Below are 27,867 nucleotides of genomic sequence, written 5' to 3' on the forward strand. Positions count from 1 at the left end.
ATAGATCATCCTCAAGACCTGAAAAATCAGAGGCCCACCAAACGTATGCAAGAGCATGAAGAGGAAAGTTTAAGCAGTAGCAGTGACCTTACTGTTTCTGTGAGTGAAGATGATCCAATTATCAATACTACAGAACTACTCCCAAATATAGGTGACAAAGTTGACGAAGAAGATGGAATAGAGGCCTTAAAACTAATCCATACTGAGCAAGAGAAGGATGTCCTGTCTGCAGAGAAAAATAATTGTATTTTGCAAACTATAAGCTCTCATGCCTCAGAAAAGGAATCCTCAGCTAATTCACCAACAAAAGAGTAAGCTATTCAATTTTTCCTATTCTGTTTTTAATTGTAGACAATTTTTTGGAGACCATCCCACTGGGAATGTATTATTGAACACAGCCATGAATATTTAAGTTCCTTGGTCCTCATAAATAGATTTTTTTCTAAAGGCTAATTTCTTTTGTTATGAAATAGCTTTAAGAATATGAGTATTGTGGAATCATAGTGGTTGGCAGTTGATAGCATTTATGTTTAAATGATACCTAGTTAATTCATAAGTCTTTCTTTTTCCCCTTATTTTAGAAGATAAAGATCTATCTTGCAATTATGATGAAATAAACCAGGTTTTTCAGATAGCTAACTTATCTAGGAATCCAACTGAATAACTAAAAACCTCATACAAAATAAATTGCTTAATTGTTTAATTTTTTATTAGTGCTCTTTCTATAGTGGTCACATAAGTACATTTGTAGACCTCCCGGATGTCATTTATGCAAGTTGTTCATTTTAGAATGCAAATTCTAAAGATCAGATAAAGAATTCATATTATATCAAAGCTAGTATAATTCCATACACCCTTGGGTACTTAAGTTCAAATTGATGAGACCACAATTCAGATATTTTTACAATGATTTATCTTGGGTATTAAATTAAGAAAATAGATAGGAAGAGTGACATTTCAAGTTGAATATTTACTCAAAAAACAATAAATTCTAAATCATAGAACTTTTAGAGCTAAAAGGAAAAATAACTTAGAAAAAAATAATCTAGTTAAAATTTCATCTATAACTGATAAGTAAAAAACCACAGAGAGATTAAGTGCCCAGTTTGATAGACGTTTATGATAGTTTAAATTGGAAACCAAGTTCCCTGACTTGTAATGAAATCCTTTTACACTTTATCATTTTGTCTTTCCCCAATATTAATAATAAATTCACTTTATGTTTTTGATTCACTTATACCTTAGCATATTTAATGTCATTATTCAATCATACTGGAGTGTTAGTTTGGTTAATGTGGGTTTAGACCTAGAGAAGGAGGTGGGTCAAGACTCTTTACCACACAACTTCTTATGTAGAGAAGGTGCTAGTTGGTATAGTGAATAGAGCAATCAGCCTAGAGTTGAGAAGATCTGAGTTCAAATTTGGCTTCAAACACTTATTAGCTACGTGACCCTGGGCAAATCACTTAACCCTTCAGTTCATATCATCTGCGAAATAGGGACATATTGGGGAAGAGATGGCAAATTACTCAGTATCTTTGCCAAGAAAATCCCATGGATAGTATGGTTCACAGAGTTATGAAGGGCTAGACACAACTGAACAACAATAATGAGCCAGAGAATAGTAGAAGCTTATTAAGTGTCTTTGCTTGTGGCTTCCAAAACAGCTGAAAGTAGATATATTCAGCATTAGGCAAAATTGTGAGTTTAGCTAGAGAGTTAATAAATGTTCTGTTACTGGAAGTCTTCAAGCAGAGTCTGTTTTACCACTTGAGTGTATTTTAGAAATAATGTAGGTTGAACTACAACAACTTAGCATTTCCTTCTGGCATTGAGATTCTGTACTATTAAAACTGTCCCTTCCAGTATATTAAGTACTCACAGGTGCAGAGTTTATTCCTGGAGTACAATAAACTTTAGGCAAGAGGTCAAAAAAATGCTGAGTGCATCAGAAAATGGGAGGGACTTTAAGTACATATGAAACCTTTATGCTTCTTTTCTCTATCTTCTCTCTTTCTGTGATCTCATTCAGTACTACAACTTTGATTTTCCCTTTAAAAAAGATGATTCAAATCTATTTTCCTAGTCACAACCTTTCATTTTAGTTCTAATCCTATATATTTTCAGTTTCACAATTGGTCATCTCTATAGGGATGGTACTTTTGGTACTTCATCCTCACTGTATTCAAAATTGAATTTATCATTACCACTTCTGACACCCCTTTAAAAAATTCACTATTCCTTGTGATGTGTCTGCTACTGTTATTACCATACTTCTGGTCACCTATACTTCAATTATATCTCCCCATGTCTATTTTGTTGCCAAGTCTAATCTTAATTTCCTTGATATATCTTATACCCACCCCTTTTTTTGCATTATCAGTTTTACCATCCTAGTTCATGAAGGTCCTTACTCTATCTCACCTAGACCATTGTAAAACCATCAGGTTACTGAATCTACAAGCTCCTCCTTTACAATTATTGCAATGTATTGATACAGAATTAATTTTTCTATTGCATAGTTCTGAACATGTCACTCCTCTCCTCAAAAAGCTCCATTGACTTCCCAATTTTTGTAAAGTATAAAACTCCTTTGAAGGTCTTTAATAATTTGGTTCCAATCTATCTTTCTGATCAAATATCTTGTAGTGCAAGTAATGGATTATTTCTTATTCTCTAACTATAACTAGTACTTTCTGACATCAGGGCCCTTACTCATGTCATGCCTGAAATTTCTTTCCTTCCACATTTTTACTGGTTGAAAACCTGTTTATTCTTCAAGGTACAAAGCTTATGGCACTTTATGCCTCTTCTCTTGACTTTTATGCTCTATTTTATGTTATATTTAGTTGCAAACTATCTTATCTCTTTTATTATCCCTCTATACATACTAGGTACAGAACTCAACCTTAGAAGAAAGCCTTTGTTCTACTATATGAGATGAGTGAAACAAATAGTGTTCCAATGATATACTTTACTATTAGGAATTTAATTATCAGGGATATAAATAAAACTGAGTTATAAGAATGAGTTCCAGGATAGAAGAAAAAGATTATAGTGTGAAAATAAATAAATAAAAATGAAAATAATGATAACTATGCAAAAAAGCCCTATAAAAGAGGAATCTAAGAATTGTAGAAGAAAAGGTATGTGTGGGGAGCACTGGCAAAGGAGGACCATTGGAGAGAAGAAAAGGGAAAAAAGGAAGGAAGAATGTATTTTTGGATAGCTAATATATTTCCTAATCCAGAAGCTTAAAGTCCCTGGTCCTTGTGCTTTGTGGACAGGAGGGACAGTAAACTATCCCTTCTCCATGTTCTCATCTACCTTCACTCTTCCCTTAAAACTCCAACTGTATCAGGTTTATATTCAGGGGTCGCTTCTAATAGGTATGATATTATTTTCACAATTCTTAACACCACCCAGTCATTTCCTAGCTTGATTACTTGTCTGAAATTCCTTTAATAGGATTAAGACAACAAGTATTTATTAAGTAATAAGTATGTATTAGTGACTTACAGAGGACTAGCAGTACAAAGAAGCCGGCAAGTTCCTTCTCCTCAAAGAACTTTCTAGGAAATGTTTATTCCAAATTGCTCTAATATCTGAAATTCATTTATTAATTTAGTTGGCCAGTTAGCTATGTATAACTATTATTGACATCTGATCCTTTCTTGTCTCAATAAGGAAGCAAGGGATTAGAGAACTAGAGAAATACTAAACCCCCTAAAAGGGGAAGAGAAGGAAATTGATGTTTAAGGACATATTAAAAGAAGGTAAGGGAAAAACAAAGGAAAACCTAACTAAACTAAAAAATTTTTCTAAGGCTCAATGTACATATAGACCATAAATCCCGTTATACAAATTTGACATAACGTAAAGAATTCTGAAAGAAATCTACATTTCCCCAAAAAACCTACCTGTGTTAACTTTTACCATACTATTCTGTGTTCTCTCTGTCTGTCTGTCTGTCTCTGTCTCTCTGTCTCTCTGTCTCTGTCTCTCTCTCTCTCTCTCCCCTTTCCTGCTCCTGACCCTCAATGAGGTGCTCTGTGGTGTAAAAAAATAAATAAATAAAATAAAAAACCTCCAAGTGAAAGCAAAGATAGAAAGGGCAGAGAGACCATCACTTCTGTAGAATGAAAACTTGGCCTGAAACCACTACCAGAAGAGACCTTTGCCTGCCTCTCCTACCCCCATGGTCCAATACCTGTCTCTCTTCCATCTATCTGTGCTTGGGTGTGGCATGTCTGTCTGTCCTCTCCTGGCCAAGTCTGGTCCCCATGTATCTGTCCCACATTTTTTCCTCTGTTCAGGCTAGGCCCCAATGTGACTGGCCCTGACATCCTCATGTTCCTCTTCCAGCTCTCACTTTTCTGTTCCTGGCCCCCATATATCCTTGAGCTGTGTGTTGGACTCTTCCCTTCACAGGAATGGGGCTCCCTTCCTTCTTCCCTCCTTCTCTTCCTTCCCCAGGTCAGAGAAAATTCTCATTAGGTTAAAATTGCTTTACATAGAGGTCTACTGAATGGCCTACTTACTGAAAGTGAGATCCCTCTGTAGCTTCATTTAATTTTGGTAGCTACCATTATTTAATAAATTAGTAAGAATCAGTTATTAAGTTACTACTATTTTCCAGGAACTGTGGTAGACCCTTTGGGGATACAATGAGGAAAGTGACAGTCTCTACCCTTGAGGAATTTATATTTTATCTTGAGAGGTGTAATAGTGAACTTATTATCTCATCCATCCTTTTGACTGTTTTTCATTTTTCAAGTCAGTTGCCAAATCTTAAAGGTTTTACTTTCACATTATCTTTTCTTTCTAATCCTATTACTCTTATTCCATGGCCTCATTGCTCCCTTTTCAGTGTTGTGTATTTTTAAAAATTGTTTTCTTTCTTATACATTTAATAAATAATGACAGATACAAACATTTTTGTATACAAAGAACAAAAACAGATTCCGTAGTAAACCATAAACTTTTGTTCATATGCCTTTAAAAACAAAAAGGGATATGTAGCCCTTATAAATTCTGAAGATACTTATAATATATTATATATAACACTTATGCTATATTATATTATACTGATAATATACTCTCTATATATACATATATATATGTATACTTATAATGTAATACTCCCATATTAAGAAAGGGAAGCTACATTGCCCTTCAGGGCTCTGAGAGTGTTCCTGAGGGGTGGGAAGTATATGTCTTTCAAGACAGCTAGGTAGCACAATAGACAGAGCATTAGACTTGGAGTCAAGAAGATCCAGATTCAAATCCTATCCCTGACACTTACTAGCTATGTGAACCTAATTAATCACATTACCTTTATTTGTGAAAATGAATAAAATAACACCTCCTCCTAGGATTGTTGCAAGAACTAAATGGCATAGCATATGGAAAGCACTTTACAAACTTGAAACTCCTGTATTAAATAAATGCCAGCTATTTTTATTCAAATGGCCATCCAATCTTTACCAATTTTAGGTTATGAGGTGAAACCTCAAGATTCTTTTGATTTGGATGTCTCATTCATTCATGTGATTGTTAATATTTTGTAATATTTCTTTTGATAACTGTTCATATCCTTTGACCACTTAAATCTTGGGGAATGGCTATTGGTTTTATATATCATGAATACCAAACTTTATCACAGAAATTTGATGTAAAATGTATTTTTCCCATTTAACTGCCTCCCTTTTTTATCATAGGTACATTAGTTTTGCTTGTAGAAGTTTTTCAGTTTCATGTAATCAGTTATGTTTTATCTTTTATAATTACCTCTATCTTTTATTAAGAACTCATCTCCTAACCATAGCTGTGAGAGTTATAAGAACTGTTTCTCTTCTAATTTTTTTACTAGTATGATCTTTAATATTAAGGTCATGTGTCCACTTAGAATGTTGTAGAATATGGTTTAAAGTGTTATCTAAGCCCAGTTTCTGCCAGACTGCTATCCAGTTTTCCTAGACATTTTTATCAAATAAGTTCTTTCCCAAGTAATTTAAGTTTTCTCTTTTATACAATATTGGATCATTTAATTCGATTGTTTCTGATTCTCCCATCTCTAGTTTGATCTATTGATTTACCTACTTTTTAACCAATAGCAGGTGGTTTTGATGACAGCTGCACTGAGGTATGGAAATACTACTCTCCCTTTGTCCTCTTTCCATCATTTCCCTTTATATAGTAGATCTCTTATTTCTCCAAATGAATTTAGTTATTATATCATCAAGTTCTATAAAGTATCCCTTTGGGTATTTGACATAGCATTAAATGTAAGTTAACTTTGGGAGTATTGGCATTTTTATTAGATTAGCCTAGCTTGACCCCACCATGAGACTTGATTGTTCCTCCAGCTATTTAAGTTGAACATTATTTCTTTAAGGTGCACTTTGTAATTGAATCTATTTGAGCCTTTTGTGTGTTTGGATATCCACAGATACTTTGCACATCATATAGTTATTTGGAGTGGGATTTTCTTTATTATTACCTCTTGGATTTTGTTATTATTATATAGACGTAATTAAATGGTCAAAAGATATAAACAGTTTTGGAGGAAAAAATGGAAATTAGTCATTACCATATAAAGTACTCTTAATCATTTTTGATTAGAGAAATGTAAGTCAAAACAACTCTCAGATATCATCTTATACCTATCAGATTGGATAAAAGGGCAAAATGATGAATGTTGAAGGGGATGTGGGAAAACAGGGGACACTAATGCATCATTGGTAGAAATGTGAACTGATAAAATCATTTTTGAGAATATTCTGGAATTATACTGAGTTATAAAACTGTGTATACCTTTTGACCCAGTAATACCACCATTAGGTTTGTTTCCTAAGGTGATCAAGGAAAAAGGAAAAGAAACTATATATTCTAAAGTATGTCTATCAGCTCTTTTTGTAGTGGCAAAGAACTAGAAACAAAATATGTATGACAATTGAGGAATGGCTAAACAAGCTGTGGTGAATGATTGTAATGACATATTATTTTCCCATAAGATATGATGAACAAGATAATCACAAAAAAACCTGGAAAGACACAAAGTGATACAAAATGAAATGAACAGAACCAGGAGAACATTGTACATAGTAACAATAATGTATGATGATCAACTGTGAATGACATAGCTGTTGTCAGCAAGGCAAAGATCGAGGACAATTCCATAGGTCTCATGATGAAAAATGATATTCACTACCATAGAAGGATTTGATGGAGTCTGAATGCAGATTGAAACATAACATTCTTCACTTTATTTCTTCTATGAATTTTTCTCTAGTGTAAACAGTAGGTATCTTGTTTTATAACATAACAAGCAGGAAATTATGAATTATATATTATATTTACAATCTATATTATATTACCTGCTTCTTTGGGACAGGGAGAAGTAAGAGAGAGAAGGGGGAAAAGAGTGAGATATATTTGGGTATAGCTAATGTGAGAATAATTTATTTCTTTTGGATAAGAATATTTATTATAACATTACATATTTATAACAAACCATGCATTATATTATTGTTATATTACATATTATGTTATGCATTAATTTTATTTAATTAATTAATTTAGAATATTTTTCCACGGTTACATGATTTGTGTTCTTTCCCTCCCCTCTTCCCAACACCCTCCTGGAGCCAATGAGCAATTCCACTGGGAACATGTATCATTGTTCAAAACCTGTTTCTATATTATTAATATTTGCAATAGAGTGATCATTTAAAGTCAACATCCCCAATCATTTCCCCATCAAACCATGTGACCAATCATATGTTTTTCTTCTGCATTTCTGCTCCCACAGTTCTTTCTCTGGATGTGGATAGTGTTCTTTCTCATAAGTTCCTCTGGATTGTCCTGGGTCATTGCATTGCTGCTAGTAGAAAAGTCCATTATATTTGATTGTATCACAATGTATCAGTCTTTGTGTACAATGTTCTCCTGGTTCTCCTCCTTTTGCTCTGTATCAATTCCTGGAGGTCTTTCCAGTTCACATGGAATTGTTCCAGTTCATTATTCCTTTCAGCACAATAGTATTCCTTCACCATCAGATGTCACAATTCATTCAGCCATTCCCCAATCAATGACTCCCCCCCTCATTTTCTAATTTTTTGCTACCACAAAGAGTGCAGCTATAAATATTTTTGTATACATATTTTCCCCTATTAATCTCTTTGGGGTACAAACCCAGCAGTGGTATGCCTGAATCAAAGGGCAGGCAGTCTTTTAAAGCCTGTTGGGCATAATTCCAAATTGTCTTCCAGAATGGTTGGATCAGTTCACAACTCCACCAGCAATGCATTAGTGTCCCAAATTTGCCTTTAATTTCTTTCTCTTGTTTCACTACTGTTGTTGTATTTCTAGAAGAATATCAAAAACTAGTGGAAAGAGTAGACATACTTGCTTTACAGCCATATTTATGGGGAAAAATTTTGTGGGTTCATATTACACACACTTTTGCTTTTTGTTTTGGATACATACTTTTTTATAATACTGAAGAAGGTCCTTTTCCCTGTACTTAATATAATTTTTAGAATAAATGAATATTGTCCTTTCTCAAAGACCTTTTTTGCATATAATGATAATCATGTGGTTTTGAATGTTTTGGTTTTCAATTCAGTTCATTATGTTGTCTTCCTGATGTTAAACCATCCTTGCATTTCTGGTACAAATCTAAGTTAGTCATAATGAATAATTCCTTAAATAAACCACTATGGTCTGTTTGATAGAATTGTGTTTAAAATTTTTGAGTCAATATTTATTAATGGTGTTGGTCTGCAATGATTTCTATCTGATCTTTTGGTTTGGGTATTTTGAATTTTTAAAGATATTTCTCCTTTTTTTATATTTTCAATTTTGTTTTATGTGTACATAATTTTATTTTTTCTGGTTTTGTTACTTCCTCTTGGATTTCACTTTGCTCATTTGCCATTTTATTGATTTGATTTCCTACCTTTTTATTGTCAGATCATCTAATTTGTTCCATCATTTTTATGGATTTTTTAAATAATTTTATCTATTTCTCTTTTATGCTTATTTTAGGTTTATTTATTGGTTTCCTAATTTAAAAAATACACATTCAATTAATTAATCTTCTTTTTTTCTATCTTGTTAATAGATGTTTATAGGGTTATGATTTTTTTCACCTAAGGATCTCACTTTAGCTATATCTAAGACATTTTGGTATGCTGTTTCATCATTGTTATCTTATTTTACATAATTATTAATCGTTTCTATTGTTTATTTTTGACCTACTTGTTTAGAATATTTTTTATGTCTCTATGTCATTGTGTTTTGTTTGTGGTCCCTGCATAAATTACTATTTTATGTTATACTCTATACAGAATACATTGCTATTTCTTCCTTTTTATATCCATGTGCAATATCTCTGTGCCCTAATGCTTGGTCAATTTTTTAGTGCTTCATTGTGTTGCTGAGAAATATGTATTTTCTTTTGCCGTCCCATTTAGAAGATACTATAAATGTTTTAGCTTTAATTTCTTCAGTAGTTTTTTTAGTTCTATATTTTCCCATTGTTTACATTTCTATGAAACTTACCTAAAACTAGGGGAGGAATATTGAAATCTCTTGTCACTATTCTCTTACTCTCTATATGTTCTTGTGGCTTAATTAATGTTTCCATTATAAATTTGGATGTAAGGCATTTGGAGAATATAAATTTGATATTTATTAATTGTTGTATATTGTTCCTTTCTGCATAATATAGTTTCCTTGGTTATTCTTTTTATGTTTAAATGATGTTTTTGTGTTGTCTTATGATTGCAACTCCTGTTTTTTTGGGGGGGGTCTCATTGAGCGCATAAAGATTCTTCTCCAACCCTGATTTTTATTCTGTGTATATCCCTGGTTTTTTAATGTATTTATAATGGAAACACTAATTGAGCCACAAGAATATATAGTTTTGAGTTATGAGTTTGTTTTATGTGTTCCTCAATTTGTCTCTAATGCTCTTTCCCCCTCTCCCAAGTTATTTTTTTACTTCTTCTACTGTAACAGTACTATATTTTTCAATGATTTTAGCTGAATATTTTTTATGGATGCTGTATTTCCAGTGGTTTTCTTCCTCTCACCTTCAAGCTCTTGTGCCCCTTCCCCCATTTTTTGCTCTTTTCCTAGTTTTTAGTTTTGTTCATTGGTTGCCTTTTTAAAATCTGGTTGTTTAGTTCTTCCCCTATTTTCTTCTCAAAGAGAATCTTCCTTTTCCTTCCCTTCAGTTTTTTTCTGTTCATTAAAAAATTTTTTTTGCTCTTTTTTCTAGAAGTTTTTTCTTTCTTATCTTTCTATCTATTTTGAACTGTTATTCTTTGTTTGGTTAATGACCCTTATATTTATTTAATCTTTATTGTATTCCTCATAGAATTAAAAATTTTATAGTACTAATTTTATGTTCTGTCTTCTAAGCAGATTCTGTTATTGCTTTTTAGAGCTTTTTTCTGTTGTACCTTACCTTAGAAAAATAACAATTTTTACCTGTGAGAAAAGGTAGGATTGCCCAAAGGTAGAATTCTTCTTATATTACTTATTTTGCTTGTTGGTTTTTTACTTTGCCCTCCTATAGGTAATTTTTAATTCCTATTTGCCTCAAATCCCTTCCCTGGTCCGTCCTTCCTCTTCTTTCCATCATCTCTTCTCAATGCTAGTTGCCCTCAAGAGCTCAGATTTCCTTTCTCTTGAAATAGGATGAATGTTTTTTCTAAGTACCAAATCCTTATAGCTAATATCTATTGTAAGATTCCCATTTTCTTTTATAGAAGATCTCTTTTCACCCTTAAGAGTATTAATCAATGGTATTCCCTCCAATCATTGAAATAGTTTCCCTCTGTTTCTTCCATGTCAGACCCTTACCTTGCTTCCTCACTCATCCTCCTACATATAGGCTCTTTTCTTCCTGAGAAACTACAGGAGTTATTTTATCTTCATTATTAGCCTGTGACTTAATGAGGGCCTATAACATTCCCCTCTATTCTTCTTTCCCTCCCCTTTTTAACATACTCTTTCATTTTTTAAATTAATCCCACCAAAAAAACATTGATTCATCTATAGACTGGGTGTTGAAGTTTATTTCAAATGTTTCAGATCTGTTTCTCTACCTCACTTCTGTGTGACTTCTGCTTTACCCTTGTCTCCTTACATATGTATAGAAAGAAATTTGTTAATGTTCTATCTCTTATTATTGCCTTTGTTTGCCGTTATTATATTTCTGTGGCAGTGATGGGCAAACTATTCTCCGCGGGCCAGATCCAGGCCATAGTTTGCCCATCACTTTCTTAAGCAATTCCCTAATCACTAGGTCCCACATTCAGATGTAGTGATTAGGGAATTGCTTAAGGCAGTGATGGGCAAACTGCAGCAGGGGGAATACTTTGCCCATCACTGGAGGGTGTTTGAGAAACAAATAATCTTTTTAGGTCTGGTTTTCATTAAAAGAATGCATTTAACACCTTTTTTAATTGAAAATTCATCTCTTTTTTTCATTTATGATTAGGGTATAGATCACTTTTGTCTACATTTTAAGTTCCATTGCTCTTTGGAACTTATTCCATTCTCTCTTGCATTTTCTGATTGGTGTAGAATTGTTTTGCATTATTAAATTTCCTTTATATTTGAATCTCTGTTTCCCTATCTGTGTCTCTGTCTGTCTCACACTATTTATACTATTTATTTTGGAGTTTGCAGCCTTCGATTTTTTTTTCTATAGGTGATCTATGGATTCTTTCTTTTGAAGTTTTGGGGTTTCTTGCGTGTAGTTCTGGACAGTTTTCTTCTATTATATCTTGTGTCATGGTTTTCAAGTTTTTTGATTTGTTATATTCTTCTCTGAGACCTATAATCCTTATCTTTTCTCTAAGTGCACACTTTCACATATCATCAAAATGCCAAATAATTTTTATGTCAAAATGTCAACTTATCTTTCCTTAAGGTAAATGTAATAGTTTAGTTGCTAATAGGCTTTCATTTACTTATTTCAGGTTTGAAATTACTTTCATTTGTATTTTTTAATTTTCCATATTCCTTAAAGGCATTTTATAGTAAAAGAAACAACTTTATCCTAAATAAAATACCTATACAGAAAATTCCTTTCCTTAATCCTAGTTTTTCAAAATATTTCATAATAATGTTGAATAAGTTAGCTATCTTTACTTAAGAAATCCAAGTTTACTCTATAATAAAAATACTAAGCAGTAATAATTTGACCTTTTGTTCTATCCCTATTGATTTTAGTGCTTTCCAGCTGCTAGTAAGCTGATAAAGTGCTATGTGTTCTTCTTCAAGCTTGAATAAATTATTTGTAAAGTTTCTTTGTTCTCACTACCCCTGGAGTTTGACTGAAAGCAGAAAATAATGTTGTCTTTTACACTAAGTTAAATGGAAGCCTTAGTTTCTCAAGGTCACAAAATATAATCATTATAGATTGATTCTTAAAGAATTGGCAATGATTTTAATGTAGTTCTCTTTTTAAGTAAAATGCATGAATGAAGCTTTTGCATCTCAAATTTATTGCTGAAAATCATGTGTTCTGGTACAAAAGGTTAGGAATGTGCTCTTTTGGATTTACTATTTTATGATGTAAAGTTCAAAATATGCTTTTTTAAAAGTTTTTATACAAATTTAAGTATTTGTATCATTCTTTAGTGAATAATCCTTCTTAAAATTTAACTAGTGAGAAACACTCCATTATTCACTTTCTACAGAATTTTTATTCACCAACTTTTGGATAAATGTATAAATGAAAAAGCATTTATTAAATGGTTATTTGCAAAGCAAATAGCTGGGTGGCTTAATGTATAGAGGGACTGACCTGAAGTCAAGAAGACTCATCTTCGTGAGTTCAAATCTAGCCTCAAATACTTATTAGTTGTGTGACCTTGGGCAAGTCACTTAACCCTGTTTGCCTCAGTTTCCTCATTTTTAAAATGAGCTGGAAAAAGAAATGACAATCACTCTGGTATCTGTCAAGAAAATCACAAATGTGGTCACAAAGAGTCAAACACAAATGAAAACAATTGAATAAAAAAATTTGGAATGTATTGTGCTAAGTGCTGGGGATTCATATAGAAAGAGTCCTTTGTGTCAGAGAGCTGCACGTTCCAATAAAGGAAACAACAATCAGTATACATTTAAGTGCCTTGTATGTGCCAAGCACTGTGCTAAATGGCAAGGATACAAAGAAAGGCAGAAAACAGCCCCTGCCCTTCAGGGATTCACAGTCTAATGAGGGAAATGTATATGAACTTGTACAAAGTATCCAGAAGCCAAATTGGATAATACAGCATTATTATTAATTAACCATAATTAACAGGAAAGGCATTAGCATTGAGGATGATCTTGAATGTCTTCCTATGGAAGGCAGAATACTAGCTGGGACTTGAAACAAATCAGGAAAGCTAGGAAGCTGGGAGAAGGAGGGAAGAACATTCCAGGTTTGGGGAACAGCCAGAAACAGGAGATGGAATGATTTGCTTGAGTAACAACTAGGAGGTTACCGGATTGAAGAGTACATAAATAAAGCATTAGAAGACTGGAGGGATTCTGAAAGATTTTAAACACGAAATAGAGGATTTTATGTTTGACCCCAGAGGTAATAAAGAACCACTGGAGTTGTATCAAATGGGAGGGTGACATTGTAGGCAGATGAGAGGAGTCATCTAATTTTGGGTTTGAGAAAAGCATAATCTTCTCTTAAATAAAAGGTTAAAGGATTCAAGAGAAGAAGACAGTATAGAGTTGAATTGGTTCACCAGGGGTCAAAATGAGTCAGAAGAAAGAGGTTAGCTGCTGCTAACTAAGAAGTGAACTGAGGAGTAAGAGAATTGAAAGTCACTGTGAAGACAAATAACAGTTTGGAGTTGCTAGGTAGAAGAAGAGGTGAGATGACCACAGCATCTAATCAGATGGAGTTTTTGAGTTCATGAACATGGATGTGGAACAATTTTAGGTGTTGGAAAGATCAAAGGTATGGCCAGCTCTTTGTGTAACTGTTGGTGTGGAGGAGGAGGTCATGGGAAATGATCAAGTTGAAGAATTGGGAAGTTTATATATTTTAGGGAATTTCAGTATATCTGATGAAGTTCCCTTGTATGAGGGAAGGAGTTGGGGAGGAGAAAAAGTCTGAGACAGGTTCTTAACTCATTGAGGAAGGAAGGACAATGACCTGAGGATCTGTGGACAGTAGCTACCAGAATCTTATTTAAGTAGTAGTTTTGGATTCATTGAAGCTTGAAGGAAAAGTTTGTGAGTAATAGTGGTAGAAATAGAACCTTAAAGTAGTAATTGAAAGCAAAGAGGAATTCAACTTTCCTACCATGACCATTGAGTTTGAGTGAATAAATGACAGTTCTGAGGGAGGTAGGTGGCAGATAGATACTTACCTCCCCCAGAACTAACTGAACTGTGGATAGAAAACTGGGCTTAGAGTCAGGAAGATCTGAGTTCAAATCTGGTCTCAGGTACTTATTAGCGATATGACCCTGGGCAAGTTAATCACTTTTTGCCTGTTTCCTCAACTGGAGAATGGGGATAATAACAAAACCTACCTCACAAGGTTGTTGTGAGGAACAAATAAGAATACAACTATCCCTTCTACATCCTAACTTCTCCTAGTTCAGGAAAGTTCAATATATCATGAATCAGCATAAGAAATTAAATGGGAATTTTGGAGGAGTTTTGCAGAAGCTACAGATAAGCACACAAAAAAGTTTAGAGACTCAGAAATGCATAAAATCTATATATAATATTGTATAATGTCAACATATTTTATCTTTTAATTCCATAAATACACACAATTTCTTTTTTAAAGTTAAAATAAGTAAAAAGTTAAAAGTTTTTTAAAAGAACTTGAAAGCCAGCAGATATCTCACAAAGCTAGAAATGTAAAAATATTTTTAAAAGTTTCATAACTCACAAATGCACATAAGGTATTTTAAACTCCCCATAAAAGGAAAAGAAAAAATTCCTTCCTTCCTTTCTCCTTATCTCCCTTCCTCCTTCTTCCTTCATTTTTTTCTTCTTTCTTTCTTTCCTCTTAGCTTTGAAGTATGTGTGAGGGATTAATAGAGGTGGGAATAAGAGAATGGTTAGTGTAGAATGGACGATGAGTTTGAACAATGGCAGCTGGGAGTTCAGAATCTCTGGAATGGGCTGGGGGTGAAATTGCAGAAGTATATTGATCATTGAAGAATGAGTTCAGATAGGTTATCATTTTCCCCGGGAATTTGTCCTCAGGTAGAGCCATCACAGGATGTTAGGCAGCTATAGGCGTGGAGCTATCTGAAAGCTATACAAGTGAGGCCAAAGCAAGCTATGAAAAGGTGTAGGTAGCCAAAGATGGAATTTGTCAGGAGACCAATGGAAAGGTAAGGCAAGCCCACAGAGTATACTTGCCTAGATCTTTATAGAAGGGTCCATGCAAAACAGTCTTTGAGGACACATGGATGGTTATTCCAAGCATTACACCTACCTCACAGGATTGTTGTGAGAGCAAATGAGATAATGTATGTGGAGTACTTTGTGAATTTTGATATAGTATGTAAATAAATGCCAGATGTCATCATCATCATTATTATTAGCTACTCAGTCTTATTTTACCCTGAGGAATGAGGAGAGTGTCCTAGCCTCATCCTTTTCCTTTAGTTGGCAATATATAATAGGGATTGTTAATATGGTTGCAAGCTACCCAAGGGAAATTAGCTAATATTTATTCTTCCTTTTCTCTACCACTCATGTAGCCATTGACCTCTTGCTATTTACTGGCTGTTCAGAAGTCTAGCTGATAGAATCACATACAGGTATTCTCTCCCCGAAGTGCCCATTTCTCCAAAATCGCCTTACTCTCCTCCAAACAACCACTTTTCAGTGTACTTGAGTTTAGCTGGACTATAGATTATCTGATTAAAGCAGTTCACATGTAAGTCACCAATAAGCTGAACTTTTCCTGAGTTTATTTGCATTTTTAAAAGGAATTTGTTAACCCAAATGAATCTCTCATCAGGATTATGTGTCTGCGAGTTAGTTATGTCTATACTCACAGCCATTCAGTTTCATCCATACTTCTCAAAGACTGTTGACCTCTGTCTTAGGAGATAGAGTTCTGACTGGTCGTGAATTTTAAATAGGGTTGTTTGTCACCAAGTTTGTTATCCGTAATTAGCCATTCTCAAATATCTGGCTACTTTTTGATGTTTACTGTGCTACCTCAAAAAGACTACCTTACAATACATGCAATGAAGTTTTTTTGATCCTAACTCTTTGACTGCCCGCATTTAAATGAAAAGACACCTTTTTATGACTAAGCCAATGCATATTAAAAGTTTTAGTGCAGTTTAAAACTTCAGTACATCAAATAAAATTGTTTTAAACCTATTCATTATCATAAACTTATTAATGATGTAGGCAGCTAGATGACATTGTAGATTGCACAGTGGGCCTGGAATTAGGAAGACCAGAGTTCAAATCCAGACTCAGACACTTAATAGCTTCATGACCCTGGGCAAGTCACTTAACTTCTGTTTCCCTCAGTTTCTTCATTTGTAAAGTAGCAATAACAGCTCCTACCTAAACAGAGTTATGTAGATCAAATGAGATAATAGTGTAAAAAACATTTAGCATAGTGCAGGTGCATAGTAGGCATCATATAAAATACTGGACATGATTATTAAACTGTCTATATATATGTGTGTGTGTGTGTATATATATATATATATATATATATATATATATATATATTTGTTTGACAGTTATGTGCCAGATACACAGTATTTGCAAAGGGATAGGCTCTGTCTGGAGTAAGGTATAGTGGGTGCAAAGATAGAATGCCTTCTAAGAACTAGAGACAGTTGTTGCCTCTCATTTGGAGAATGGCCAAACAAGTTATGGTACATGAAGGTAAGGGAATGTCACTGTGCTACAAAGAATTACTAACGTGAACTATACAGAAGAAACCTGAGAAAACCACTTTAAAGACTTACAGAATCCCCTGTGTACATGACTGCAGCAATGTAAATGCAAGGAACAATAGCAAATAGAAACTTACTGCTATGAAATTTTCATAACAAATCTCATTTCCAAGGAGTGTATGTGACGCTTCATCTTCTTTCTGCCTTTGTAAAAGTAGGGAATATGGGTTTAAAAGACCGAATGTAATATCAAATCTGGTTCATATATTTGTCATTACATTGAACTTTTTTTTTTCACTTTATTCTTTGTTTTGAGGGATGGCATCCTGGGAGAAGACAGGATGTATTTGGAAATAGAGGTGATATAAGAAAAAAATGTCAGTACAATTTAAAAAATAGAATAGAATGCTTTCTCAACCCCAGTCTATCCAGAAGTCATATTGTCACAATATAGGAAATTTGGTACAGCTATTCAGAATGGTCCTTATGGATACCTAATGACCTAATCATATCCATGAGCTAAAGTTGGGAGGCATAGGAAGTTCCAAGATATCCTTACAAACTATGACCTTTAAACTAGATCTTAAATTATATTTCTAATCTGAAATTTAGTAATAATTAAGAGAAATCTGTAGTTATGACAAAGGAGGATAATTATTTTGAGCTTGGAGGCTGCTAGGTGGCATAGTGTAGCTAGACTGATGGAGATACAATAACCTCAGTTCAAATCTAGCCTCAAACACTTTTACTTTTGATGCTTGACAAAATCATTTAGCTTCTGTCAGCCTCAATTTCCTTGTATGTAAAATGATGATAATAATACCTCCTAGGGTTATTGTAAGACTCAAATGAGAATGTTTATAAAAAGCTTAGCACCGTGCTTGACACATAATAGGTTCCTTACCTTCCTTGTGCCCAATACACTATGCCATATGCTCCAGTTGTGGAGAAAGTACAATATATTTTGAGCCTAACCACCTGATATAGCTATTAGGGAAGTCATGATGACAAAATAAGAAAATGGATTTACAAACTTGTGAGAGTAAAAAGAGGTATGTGTGTATTCTACTGTGCTCATCTGAGGCTCCTGGATACTATGACTTTGTGAGACTTAGCCCACGGAATAAAAAAAAAACAAACTAGGAGCTTAAAAAAAAGTACAAATGTATATTTTACAAGTTTTCCTTAAAAGGAACAAATTATTTAGCTTTTTTTGTTTGGTAACATTTTTAGTGTAATAACTTAATTCTAGTTTACTCTTTTGTGGTTGTCATTTCAGTTATATCTGACTCTTTGTGATCCTATTTAGAATTTTCTTGGCAAAGTTATTGGAGGGGTTTGCCATTTCCTTCTCCAGCTCTTTTTATAGTTAAGGAATCTGAGGCAAACAGTCTTAAATTACTTGCCTAGGGTCACACAGCTAGAAAGTATCTGAGGCCATGTTTGAACTTAGGTCTCCCTGGCTTCAGTTCTGGTGCTTTGTCCACTGCACCACCTAACTGCTCCATATTCCTAACTCTTAGCTGCATATATTAATCAAATATAGGAATAGTACATATGGCAGCAAATGGATAACACAGGAATCATTTAAATTTATCATTGGTTACAGTCAGAGAAATAGTATAATTTTTTTCTCTGCTAGATGGCTCTCTGATTTGTCCTTTTGTGACTTGCAATTTACCTGCTTGAAGACCAGAGAGGGAGTTGTGAGAACCAAGCTTACATTACTCATATAATTTAAATACTGGATAATTTGTTGATAGATGATCAAGTGCACTAAACACAGTCAGAAAATACACTAAACTTTTCTAAATAAATCATAGATTTCCTTTGTTCTTTTTAGAGGAAAAACTTTATCAAGCATGGCTTTGTACTAAGGATTTGAATCATTTGAAGAAATTGGATAAAAAGTGATGATCAGTTTGGTGGTTTACTTTTCAAAACTATACTTGTGAAATGGAATGGCTTAGGGAACATAGAATTGGCATGAGAATTAGACACCTATAATTTTCTCCCTTCTTTTTAAAAGGAAAAAGAAGGTGGGAGAAAATAGTAATGAAATCTAAATAGGGTCATAGATTTAGACCTGGAAACAAACCTAGAGGTCATCTAGACAAATCCCTTCATTTGACAGATTAGAAAATTAAAGCTTAAACAGTTTAAATTATTTGTCCATGGTCACGTAAATAGTAAATGATCAGAGCTGGGTTTTCAAATCAAGGTCTTCTAATTTCAGATATGTCCTTTTCCCCCTAATGTATCATTAGTGTAAATAGTCTGATCCAAACACACTCTGATTCACCTCTTTGTTTTCTCCTTTTCCCCTTTTAATAATCAATCTTTTCTAGTTGAAGTTTATTTTGTGTGTGACCATACCTTCTATCTTAAAGTTCCTTCCTTCTCCTAACTCATTTCTTTGTTTAATTTATTGTAATATTCTGCTGTACTCCTTCTTTCCAACCCCAACCTTCCCTTGCCTTGGGAAGATAAGAGTCAGGTTCATTATTGTCTCCATCTCCAAGCTTATACTGTACTCAATACTCTTATGCTCCCATCAGTCCCTCCATGCCCCCCCTTCTTTCTTTGTCTCTGTCTCCTTCTCTCTCTATCTCTCTTCCTCTGTCCCTCCCTCTTTCTCCACACTTTTCTCTTCCCCAACCTACCTTCTAAACAAGCCAGAATTGACAGTGCCTAATTTAGAACAGGGATAGTATTTATGCCTTTCTCTGTATCTCTAGCATTTGCACAGTGCATCACACATCATAAATGCTTTTTAACTTCATTACTTGGCTCAGGAAAAATAAGTATGGTGTCCAAGTTACAAGGAGGCATTCCAAAACTTTGCTTCCTCTTCCCACCTCCTCTTTTCCATCTCTACCTCTTTCTTTTTAGAAAAAACTGAAGTGAATGGAACTAGTGTTTAGACCAAACCTAGAAATTGCCTTATTTTCTTTTACATTTTTACATAAAACCCTTTATAATGTTGCCATTGGGACACAGGTCATAGTATCAGTCTTTTATTACAGGTAACTATTTCAGCAATATAATTTGACCTCCTAGGGCCGTGAGGTGGCTCAGTAGATAGAGTTAAGCTAAGCCAACTTAACCTCAATTGGATAGTCCTTGCTGTTCTTCTGCTTCAGAACCAATATTTAGTATCAATTCTAAGACAGGAGGTAAAGGTGTACATATATATGTATATATATTTTTCACCCTCACCCATATAATAGATATCTTATCAGATTTTTCCATATTTCAATATTTAAAAACTTTTTAAAAACTTGAAAAGTAAAGTAAGTATGCAATCTAACAATTATCAATTTGAATCAAGGACTTTCTATAAATTTTTTTTCTTTTTTTTTTTTCTTTTAAACCCTTAACTTCTGTGTATTTGACTTATAGGTGGAAGAGTGGTAAGGGTAGGCAATGGGGGTCAAGTGACTTGCCCAGGGTCACACAGCTGGGAAGTGTCTGAGGCCGGGTTTGAACCTAGGACCTCCCGTCTCTAGGCCTGGCTCTCAATCCACTGAGCTACCCAGCTGCCCCTCTATAAATTTTTGAAAATATAATTCTGCAATTTTCTGTTTGGGAGGGGAACAGATTCTTGATGACATATAAAGATCATAAGATCATTGATCTAGAGTTCAAAGAAGGCATTAGAGGCCATCTAGTCAAATTCTCTTATTTTATAGATGAGAAAACTGAGGCCTGATAAAGGTGAAATGACTTTCCTAAGGTGAGAAGTAGTAAATGGCAGAGCCCCTAAATTCTAAAACCATTACTTTTTCCTCTATTCCAAGGTATATTATCTGACATAGCAATACATGTATAATTAAGTTAAATAATAATAGCATATAGTGTAAATATTTTTTCATTTGGAATATGGATAAACATTTACTCCTATCCAGATGTTATTTTAACTGAGATAACAAGTTATAAGTCTGCATTCAAGGTTTGCAGATATGATAACAATCTGTATTCTCTTGGTGGAAATCAACTATACATCACTTCATTCCCTTTCCTTTTTTGGACAACTATGCCACCTGGACCAGAAACCATATCCTGAAGGATTTCATCCTTTTCTTCTCTGTTACTTCCCTCTTGGGGCTCAGCTATCTTAACTGGTAAGTCCACAGCTGACCCAATATTTCAGGCAGACCCTAGCCATACTTCATTCCCCAGTTCTTGGCCTTGTTTTCCACCAGCTAATACCAGCAGCTCTTCCCCATTCACTTAGGTTCTAAAAACCACAATCAAATCAATTCTGCCCTTGTTCCTAGAAAAACTATGTTAATTTGCTTCTCACAAAGCCCTACTCACCATCTTCTTATTTTCTTCTAATAGAATTTAAACTCTTTGAGGGCAGTCTGATTTGCCTCATATTTGTATTCTAGTAAATATTTCACAAATAATTTATTCTAGTCATAGCCCTGTGCTATATAAAACATCAATTTTAGAGGAATAAAACTTACTTCAGTTAATTACCTCATTAATGAAAGTCAGTCAACATGCATTTATTAAGCTTACCATGTGCCATGTATGAAGCTAAACACTGGGGTACAAAGAAATGTAAAAACCCTGTACCTGTTCTCAAAGATCACACATTCAAATGGGTGAAGACAACACATAAATAACCAAGTACATATAAGATCTATACCAAGTAGATGGAAGGTAATCTCAGAAAAAGAAAGGGGACCGGGTAGATGCACCTGAGATTTGAGTTGCTCTTAAAGGAAGCCAGGAAGCAGAGAGGTGGAGATAAGGGGGCAGAATATTCTAAATGAGAGGATAGCCAGTGCAAAGGCAGATTTGGGAACTGGTTTATTGTGTTTAAGGAACTTCAAGGAGATTACTATCGCCGAGTTCTAGAGTGAGTGAAAAAAGAATAAAATGCAAAAAAAAAAAATTGGAAAGATCAGAATAGGCCAGGTTGTAAGGGTCTTTCGTTGCCAAACAAAGGACTTTACATTTAATCCTATAGGTAGGTAGTAGAAATAAGCTTAAACCTAGCATCTATATGAAAGCCAACTATATGAACTTGGAGCCAACCAAGTTCACTCAGTAGGTGAATGATACCATCAGATTTGTACTTTAGCAAAATCACTTTGGCATCTGGGTGATGGATGAGAGTGGTGAGAAATGAGGCAGAGAGACCAATTAGAAGGCTATTACAATAATCCAGGCAAGAGATGATTAGTGTCTGAACTAGGATGGTAGTTCTGTTAGTAGAGAGACGAGAACAAATATATGAAAAATGAGAAGATAGAAATAACAAGATATGACAGAGTGCATATGTAATTAAATGTGAGGGAGGAATTGACTTTGACTGAGATGATGATGGTACCCTCAACAATATTTGGAAGGTTGGTAAGAGGATTTTGTGGAAAAAACAATGAATTCTGTTTTGCTCCTGTTGAGTTTGGGATACCTTTGAGACATCCAATTCAAGAAGTCTAAAAAAAACAGTTGGTGATGTGGGATTGGAGCTCAGGAGAGATATTAGGGCTGGATATATAGATCTGAGAATCATCCACATAGAGAAAATAATTGAACCTGTCAAAATCGGTGAGATCACCAAGGGAGAGGAGAAGAGAACAACAGGCTGAAAGCTTTATTGAACAGAATAAGTGATCTTTGCATGACCTATTTGCTCTTTGTGAAATTCTAATATGTATTTTGGATGGCATGTGATACTATCTTAAGGGAATAAATCAACTCTTGTAAAAAACATATTAATTTTCTAATGACTTCTTGATTACATAACCAGTCACATGTAATAGCTCTTTGTATGTAATTAAATCCTATTATGTAAATATATATTGAAAGACTTTTTACAATGGCCATTCTTTTATCTTTTGTGGCAGAAAATAATGGCTGATGGCTCATTTTGAGCTATCATTTAAGCTGTCACTAACCCTATAAATCTTAGGAACTTTAAAAAAAACAAATACCTGATTTTTACCCAATAGATCATAACATCTTTGAAAGGGCTTACATAGACTAATTTGTCAGTAAGCCATTAGGAATTCATAGAATTCATTTAAAAAAACCAACATCACTTGGTTGCTGTATGCATGCACTTTGTTCGTGTGGGAAAACTCTTGTAAAATGTTTTTTGACAAATCTTTCATATAGATGCTAGGTTAAAGCTTATTTCTACACTATTGCACACCTATTTTTCCCAAAGCATAAGTATGTTCAAAATGGGGAGAAAGAATGTGCTTCAGACTAATAATTTTCAGAGAAAGAATTTGTAGAAGAAATTATAATTCAACGCAATTTTTTGCTTACTTTAAATGCTTTGTTTTCTTGCAACTCGAAAATAATTTAGCATTAATCTTTGTTGTTCTTGTTGAAAGTATATTTACAGAGTTTGGTGCCAAGATTTTTTTTCCTTGAAGCTAATTTTTAATGGTGTGTTATAACATATAAGCTGAGGCCTTTTTGTGGCATGGAGCCCTGTGACCTTAAAGGTTGGACTATTGGGAGAGAAGCTCCAACAAATCCCACCAAGTTTTAAGGGTCCAAATTGAATGTGTCTGCCACCAGTTAGGCAATATAGTTAAATTTAGAGAAGCTCATCTCTAGATTAGCCATTGTCAGAGAATAAACATTAATTAAGTGCCTACTGTAAGGCACTGTGCTAAGTGGTGAATATTTTTTTAGTCACAGCAGCTCATGAATACTAAAGCATTAAAGGGTTGTATTCTCCATTGTTAAGTAAGCTGAAATCAGTGAAGTACTTATTAAATACCCACTGTCATGAAAATATTTTCTTTCTTTTTTATTAATCTATACTACTTAGGGTTCAAGACTGTTTCTCTTGGTTAGAAGGTTATTTGGCTAGCTTAAATCTGACCCATGGGATGTAATTTTAGACTATAAAAGCTTCTTTAGAACAAAGTTTATAAATATTTTCCTGAGCTATGAACCTGTACCAAGCATAATAAAACCTAGTTTTTAACCACTGGAATCTCTATGTTGTGATAGTGTTATTAGACAGTAGTTACTAATGGGTATATTTTTTACCACAACACCACTATGAGCCAGGCATTATACTAGGCAGTGAGTAAACAAACAAACAACAAAAATATGAATCAATTCTTTCCCTCAAGGAGCTGACATCCTTTGGGAGGAAATGTATTCATATGTAAGCAAATATAACATATTTAACAAAATACAAGACAGATTTGTGGGGGCAGTCATTAACCATATGAAAAGAAAAACCTCACACATAAGGAAGACACTTGAGCTGGCCTTAAAGGAGAGGAGAGGGTCCAAGAGGCAGAAGTGAGGATTAAATTCACTCCCCATAGGACTTTGTACAAATGTGGAATGTGGTCTCTATTTGAGGAAGTACCCAAGCCTTAATGTTCACTTCTTTCATTCCTCTGCTCTTGACTCTCCATTCTTTTCATCACCACCCCAGCAGCGTTTTTTTTTTTTAACCCTGTAGATGACCATTTCTGAAGCCCCTTCCTCTGATTGGCAAGTCCCTCCCTGGAGCCTCCTTTTGAAGAAATGTCCCAACCATGTTCCCTTCTCTCCCAGCTCTGCTACTGAATCTCTAAATGTTTATCTCTTCCTGCTCCCTTCCTTTATAGCTCCCTTTTGTATATTTCTCATATTAGAATGCAAGTTTGTTGAGGGTAGGAATTGCCCCAACTTTTTGCCTATATTTATATTCCCAGCACTTAGCACAGTGCCTGGCACATAATAAATATTTAATAAACGTTCCTCCCTTCCTCCCTCCCTCCCTCCCTTTTTTCCTTCCTTCCTTCATTCCTTCCTTCCTTCATTCCTTCCTTCCTTCATTCTTTCCTTTCTATCTCTGTTGTAGAAGAAATGGATAAATCCCTCTGCTGTGAATTGGGGGGAGAGGGGAGGACTGAGAACAACAGTGACAAGGAGGACATCTCTTTCCCTTGTGAATTTAAAGTAGTAGTCTTATAGGTCAAGGAAATGGATCCCACTGAGTTCTATAAATTAAGACAATCTGTATTTTGTTCTGATTATGTTTCAAAGGTGAGACCTCTGGTCCCACCTAAATATTCTCATGAGACCTCCTGGAAACTTCCTGCTCTACCAAGATGGTCTGATGAGATTAACTATAGTGAAATAGGGCAGTCAGATGGCAAAATGAATAGAGTGCCAGGCCTGGAGTGAGGGAGACTTCCTGAGTTCTGACCTTACAGACACTTGTTAACTGTGTGACCCTGGGTAGGTCATTTAATTCTGTTTGTCTCAATTTCCTCATCTATAAAGTGAATTAGAGAAGGAAATAGCAAGCTACTTCAATATCTTTGCCAAGAAAACTACAAATGAGGTCATGAAGAGTCACATGACTGAAACAATTAAACAACAAAATAGGAACCCCCCCCCCAAACTGGAACAGACCCGTTAAGTGACAGCCTCATGGTTGCCATTCTCCCTGCAAATCACCTGGCATCCTGGCCCTATTACTCAATCTTGAAAATAAGGAAAGTGGCTAAGCAGCCTCTCCTAATAGTCTCATATTGTTACCTGCCCTAAAGTTACATAAAACCCTATACATGTATGTGTATATTTCGTATTGTTCTGGGGAGTTCTAGCCATCTAGCAACTACCCATTCAATAATGCTATTTAAATTTTATCTTTTAGCCTTGCTCCTTGATTTTTTGACCTCAATCAAGTGATCCTAGGTCTGAGGAATTAGTTTTCTGGTGGTTCCTATAACCTCAGGTTGAAGAATTCCCCAACAACAGCAATAAGATAAGTTTGGCTGGATCATAGAGTGAATAAAGTAATGAGTAAAACAAGAAAGGCTAATTGGAGAAAATTTGTGAAGGGCTTTAAATGCCAAGGAGTATATATTTGATCCTAGAGATAGGAGCTACTAGAGTATAAATGGGGGAATGATGTAGAAACATGCCTATGACTTGGGAAAATCATTAGCAGCTGTGTGGAGGGCAGCATCAAAGGATGAAAGGTTCAGAAACCAATTAGAAGGCTTTTACAATAGTGCAGATAAAAGTGATTAGAGCCTGAACTAGGTTTATGGCTGTGCAAATAGTGAGATTGGTGTAGATGGAAGAGAAGCAGGGGAGGTAGAAATGCCAGAGCAAAGCAACTCTTTGATATATGAGGGTGAGAAAGAGTTAGGACTCAGTGATATTCTGAGGTTGGGAAGGGGAGTAATCAGAATGATGGTGATCCCCTTGACAGAAATAGGGAAGTTTGAAAGAGAGATAGGTTTCAAATTATGTTTTGGATGTGTTATGTTGAGATATCTACAGTACATGAGCAGTAGGCAGTTGATAATGCAGGCCTGGAGCTCAGGAGAGAGACAAGAGCTGGACATAGAGAATTAGAAATCATCTGGATAGAAATATAAAATGGGAACAAGTTTATTGTAGAACTGATAGACCATTGATGATTATGGCAAAGATGGTTTGATAGAATTCAGTTTAAAGAATTGTGTGTTATATATCTGCTTTTGAATTCATAATAAGTATTATTTATTTAGAACATCTCAAAAATATATGTCTTGATTGAAAATTTCAGAGGAATAGCCATTGAGAGACGTCAGGGAACTATGGTTGTAAAAGAAATTAGGGTTGACCTATTTAGGCTGGTGTGATTACAAATACATTGAACCAGAGATGAACTTCTTATCCATCAGACCTGCCTATCTCCATGTTTGACATATCTTTAAGTAAGTCTAACTCAGTTTTGTTGGCTTTGAACAACTCTTATCACTAGTCCCAAGTTACTTCTGTTATTTGGAACTAACTGACAGGGAGGAGAAAGTTATACACACCTATCCTATTTTAGCTAAGACAAATAATCAAGAGGAAAAGAGATAAATCTCTCTTTACAGTCAATCACATCCTTCATCCTTTGCTATAATGTAATGTTTAAAATATTAGTTATGAATGGTGGTGATCAGTTCTGATCTTGAATCAGAAAACTAAGAAACTAAAAGTTTATATACCATATGCTAAAAAATTCAATGATGTCATTACTTTATTCTTACTGATTTAAAGAGTAAATATGTGGTTTTTCAACTTTCCTTCTTATAGCAAAATGGCCTGATTTATCATGTTTTGGGGTACTAAATTTGTGATCCCTGTGATTTTTCTAAGAAAGAGTGTACTAAGACCACCTACTCTTTCTATAAAGGACACTAAGCAATTATCAGTAATGCCTGATTTAGGCTGTCTCTAACTGAAAGACTCCCTGTCCTATTAGGAATTCTCACTAACTCATCCAGTTGCACTTTAAAGGAGTTTGGTAGTGTTGTTTTGTTTTATTTTGTTTTAAAGGAGTCCTGAGAATTAAAGTGATGATGAGACTTAGGGCTTGAAAAAGGGAGGGTAAAGAGAGGCAAAGGTTTTGCTTATGCTGCTTCAGCTGCATTGAAGAGGACTTAGCACAGATGGATTGTGCACTATAAAATGTAACACATAATTCAAGCTGTCAGCTTACTCAGACTGTTTCCAGGAAGCAACCTGTGTAAAGAGAAGGAGCCCTTGTTTGCTGACCCCTGATCCATAGCCTGCTGCAGATTGTCATACGTTCTGTTTTTCTTTATGTTGGTGTCCCTTCCTTCCCCTTCTTTTTAGTATTGTGTGCCCTTCAAGTGGCACCCTGGAAAGACCACCCACGGATAGTAACACAAGAGAAAATGAGGTCTCCACTAAAATATAGGTTTTGTAAGACATTTTGGTAAAAAGAAAAGTACTGTTTAACTATGTGTTTGTCCTTTCTACAGTTGTTTTGTGTTTCCAACACAGTCCACAAATTTATACTTCATTGTTACCACACATACAGCTGTTGAAGCCATCAGTTTGCAGTCCTTGAAATAACAACTTCAAGTATAATTTAATATGTACTAATTCTTCTTGTAGCTTGCAAAGAACTTTTCTTCATTTATAATGGAGAAATTTGGAATTAGAATGAGCA

The 27,867-nt window shown here is 34.6% G+C and overlaps 1 protein-coding gene across 3 annotated transcripts in view; it reads left to right on the forward strand.

Annotated features, from left to right (window-relative positions):
- Positions 1–27,867, forward strand: part of KIZ (kizuna centrosomal protein) — a 163,191-nt gene that overhangs the window by 56,954 nt on the left and 78,370 nt on the right. For all 3 annotated transcript variants that reach the window (XM_044663435.1, XM_044663437.1, XM_044663436.1), the window contains exon 6: positions 5–311. In XM_044663435.1, the coding sequence (XP_044519370.1) occupies positions 5–311 (307 nt within the window). The remainder of the gene's footprint in view (positions 1–4; positions 312–27,867) is intronic.

This window comes from Gracilinanus agilis, chromosome 2 (assembly GCF_016433145.1).
Source record: "Gracilinanus agilis isolate LMUSP501 chromosome 2, AgileGrace, whole genome shotgun sequence".
Taxonomy (NCBI): Eukaryota; Metazoa; Chordata; class Mammalia; order Didelphimorphia; family Didelphidae; genus Gracilinanus; species Gracilinanus agilis.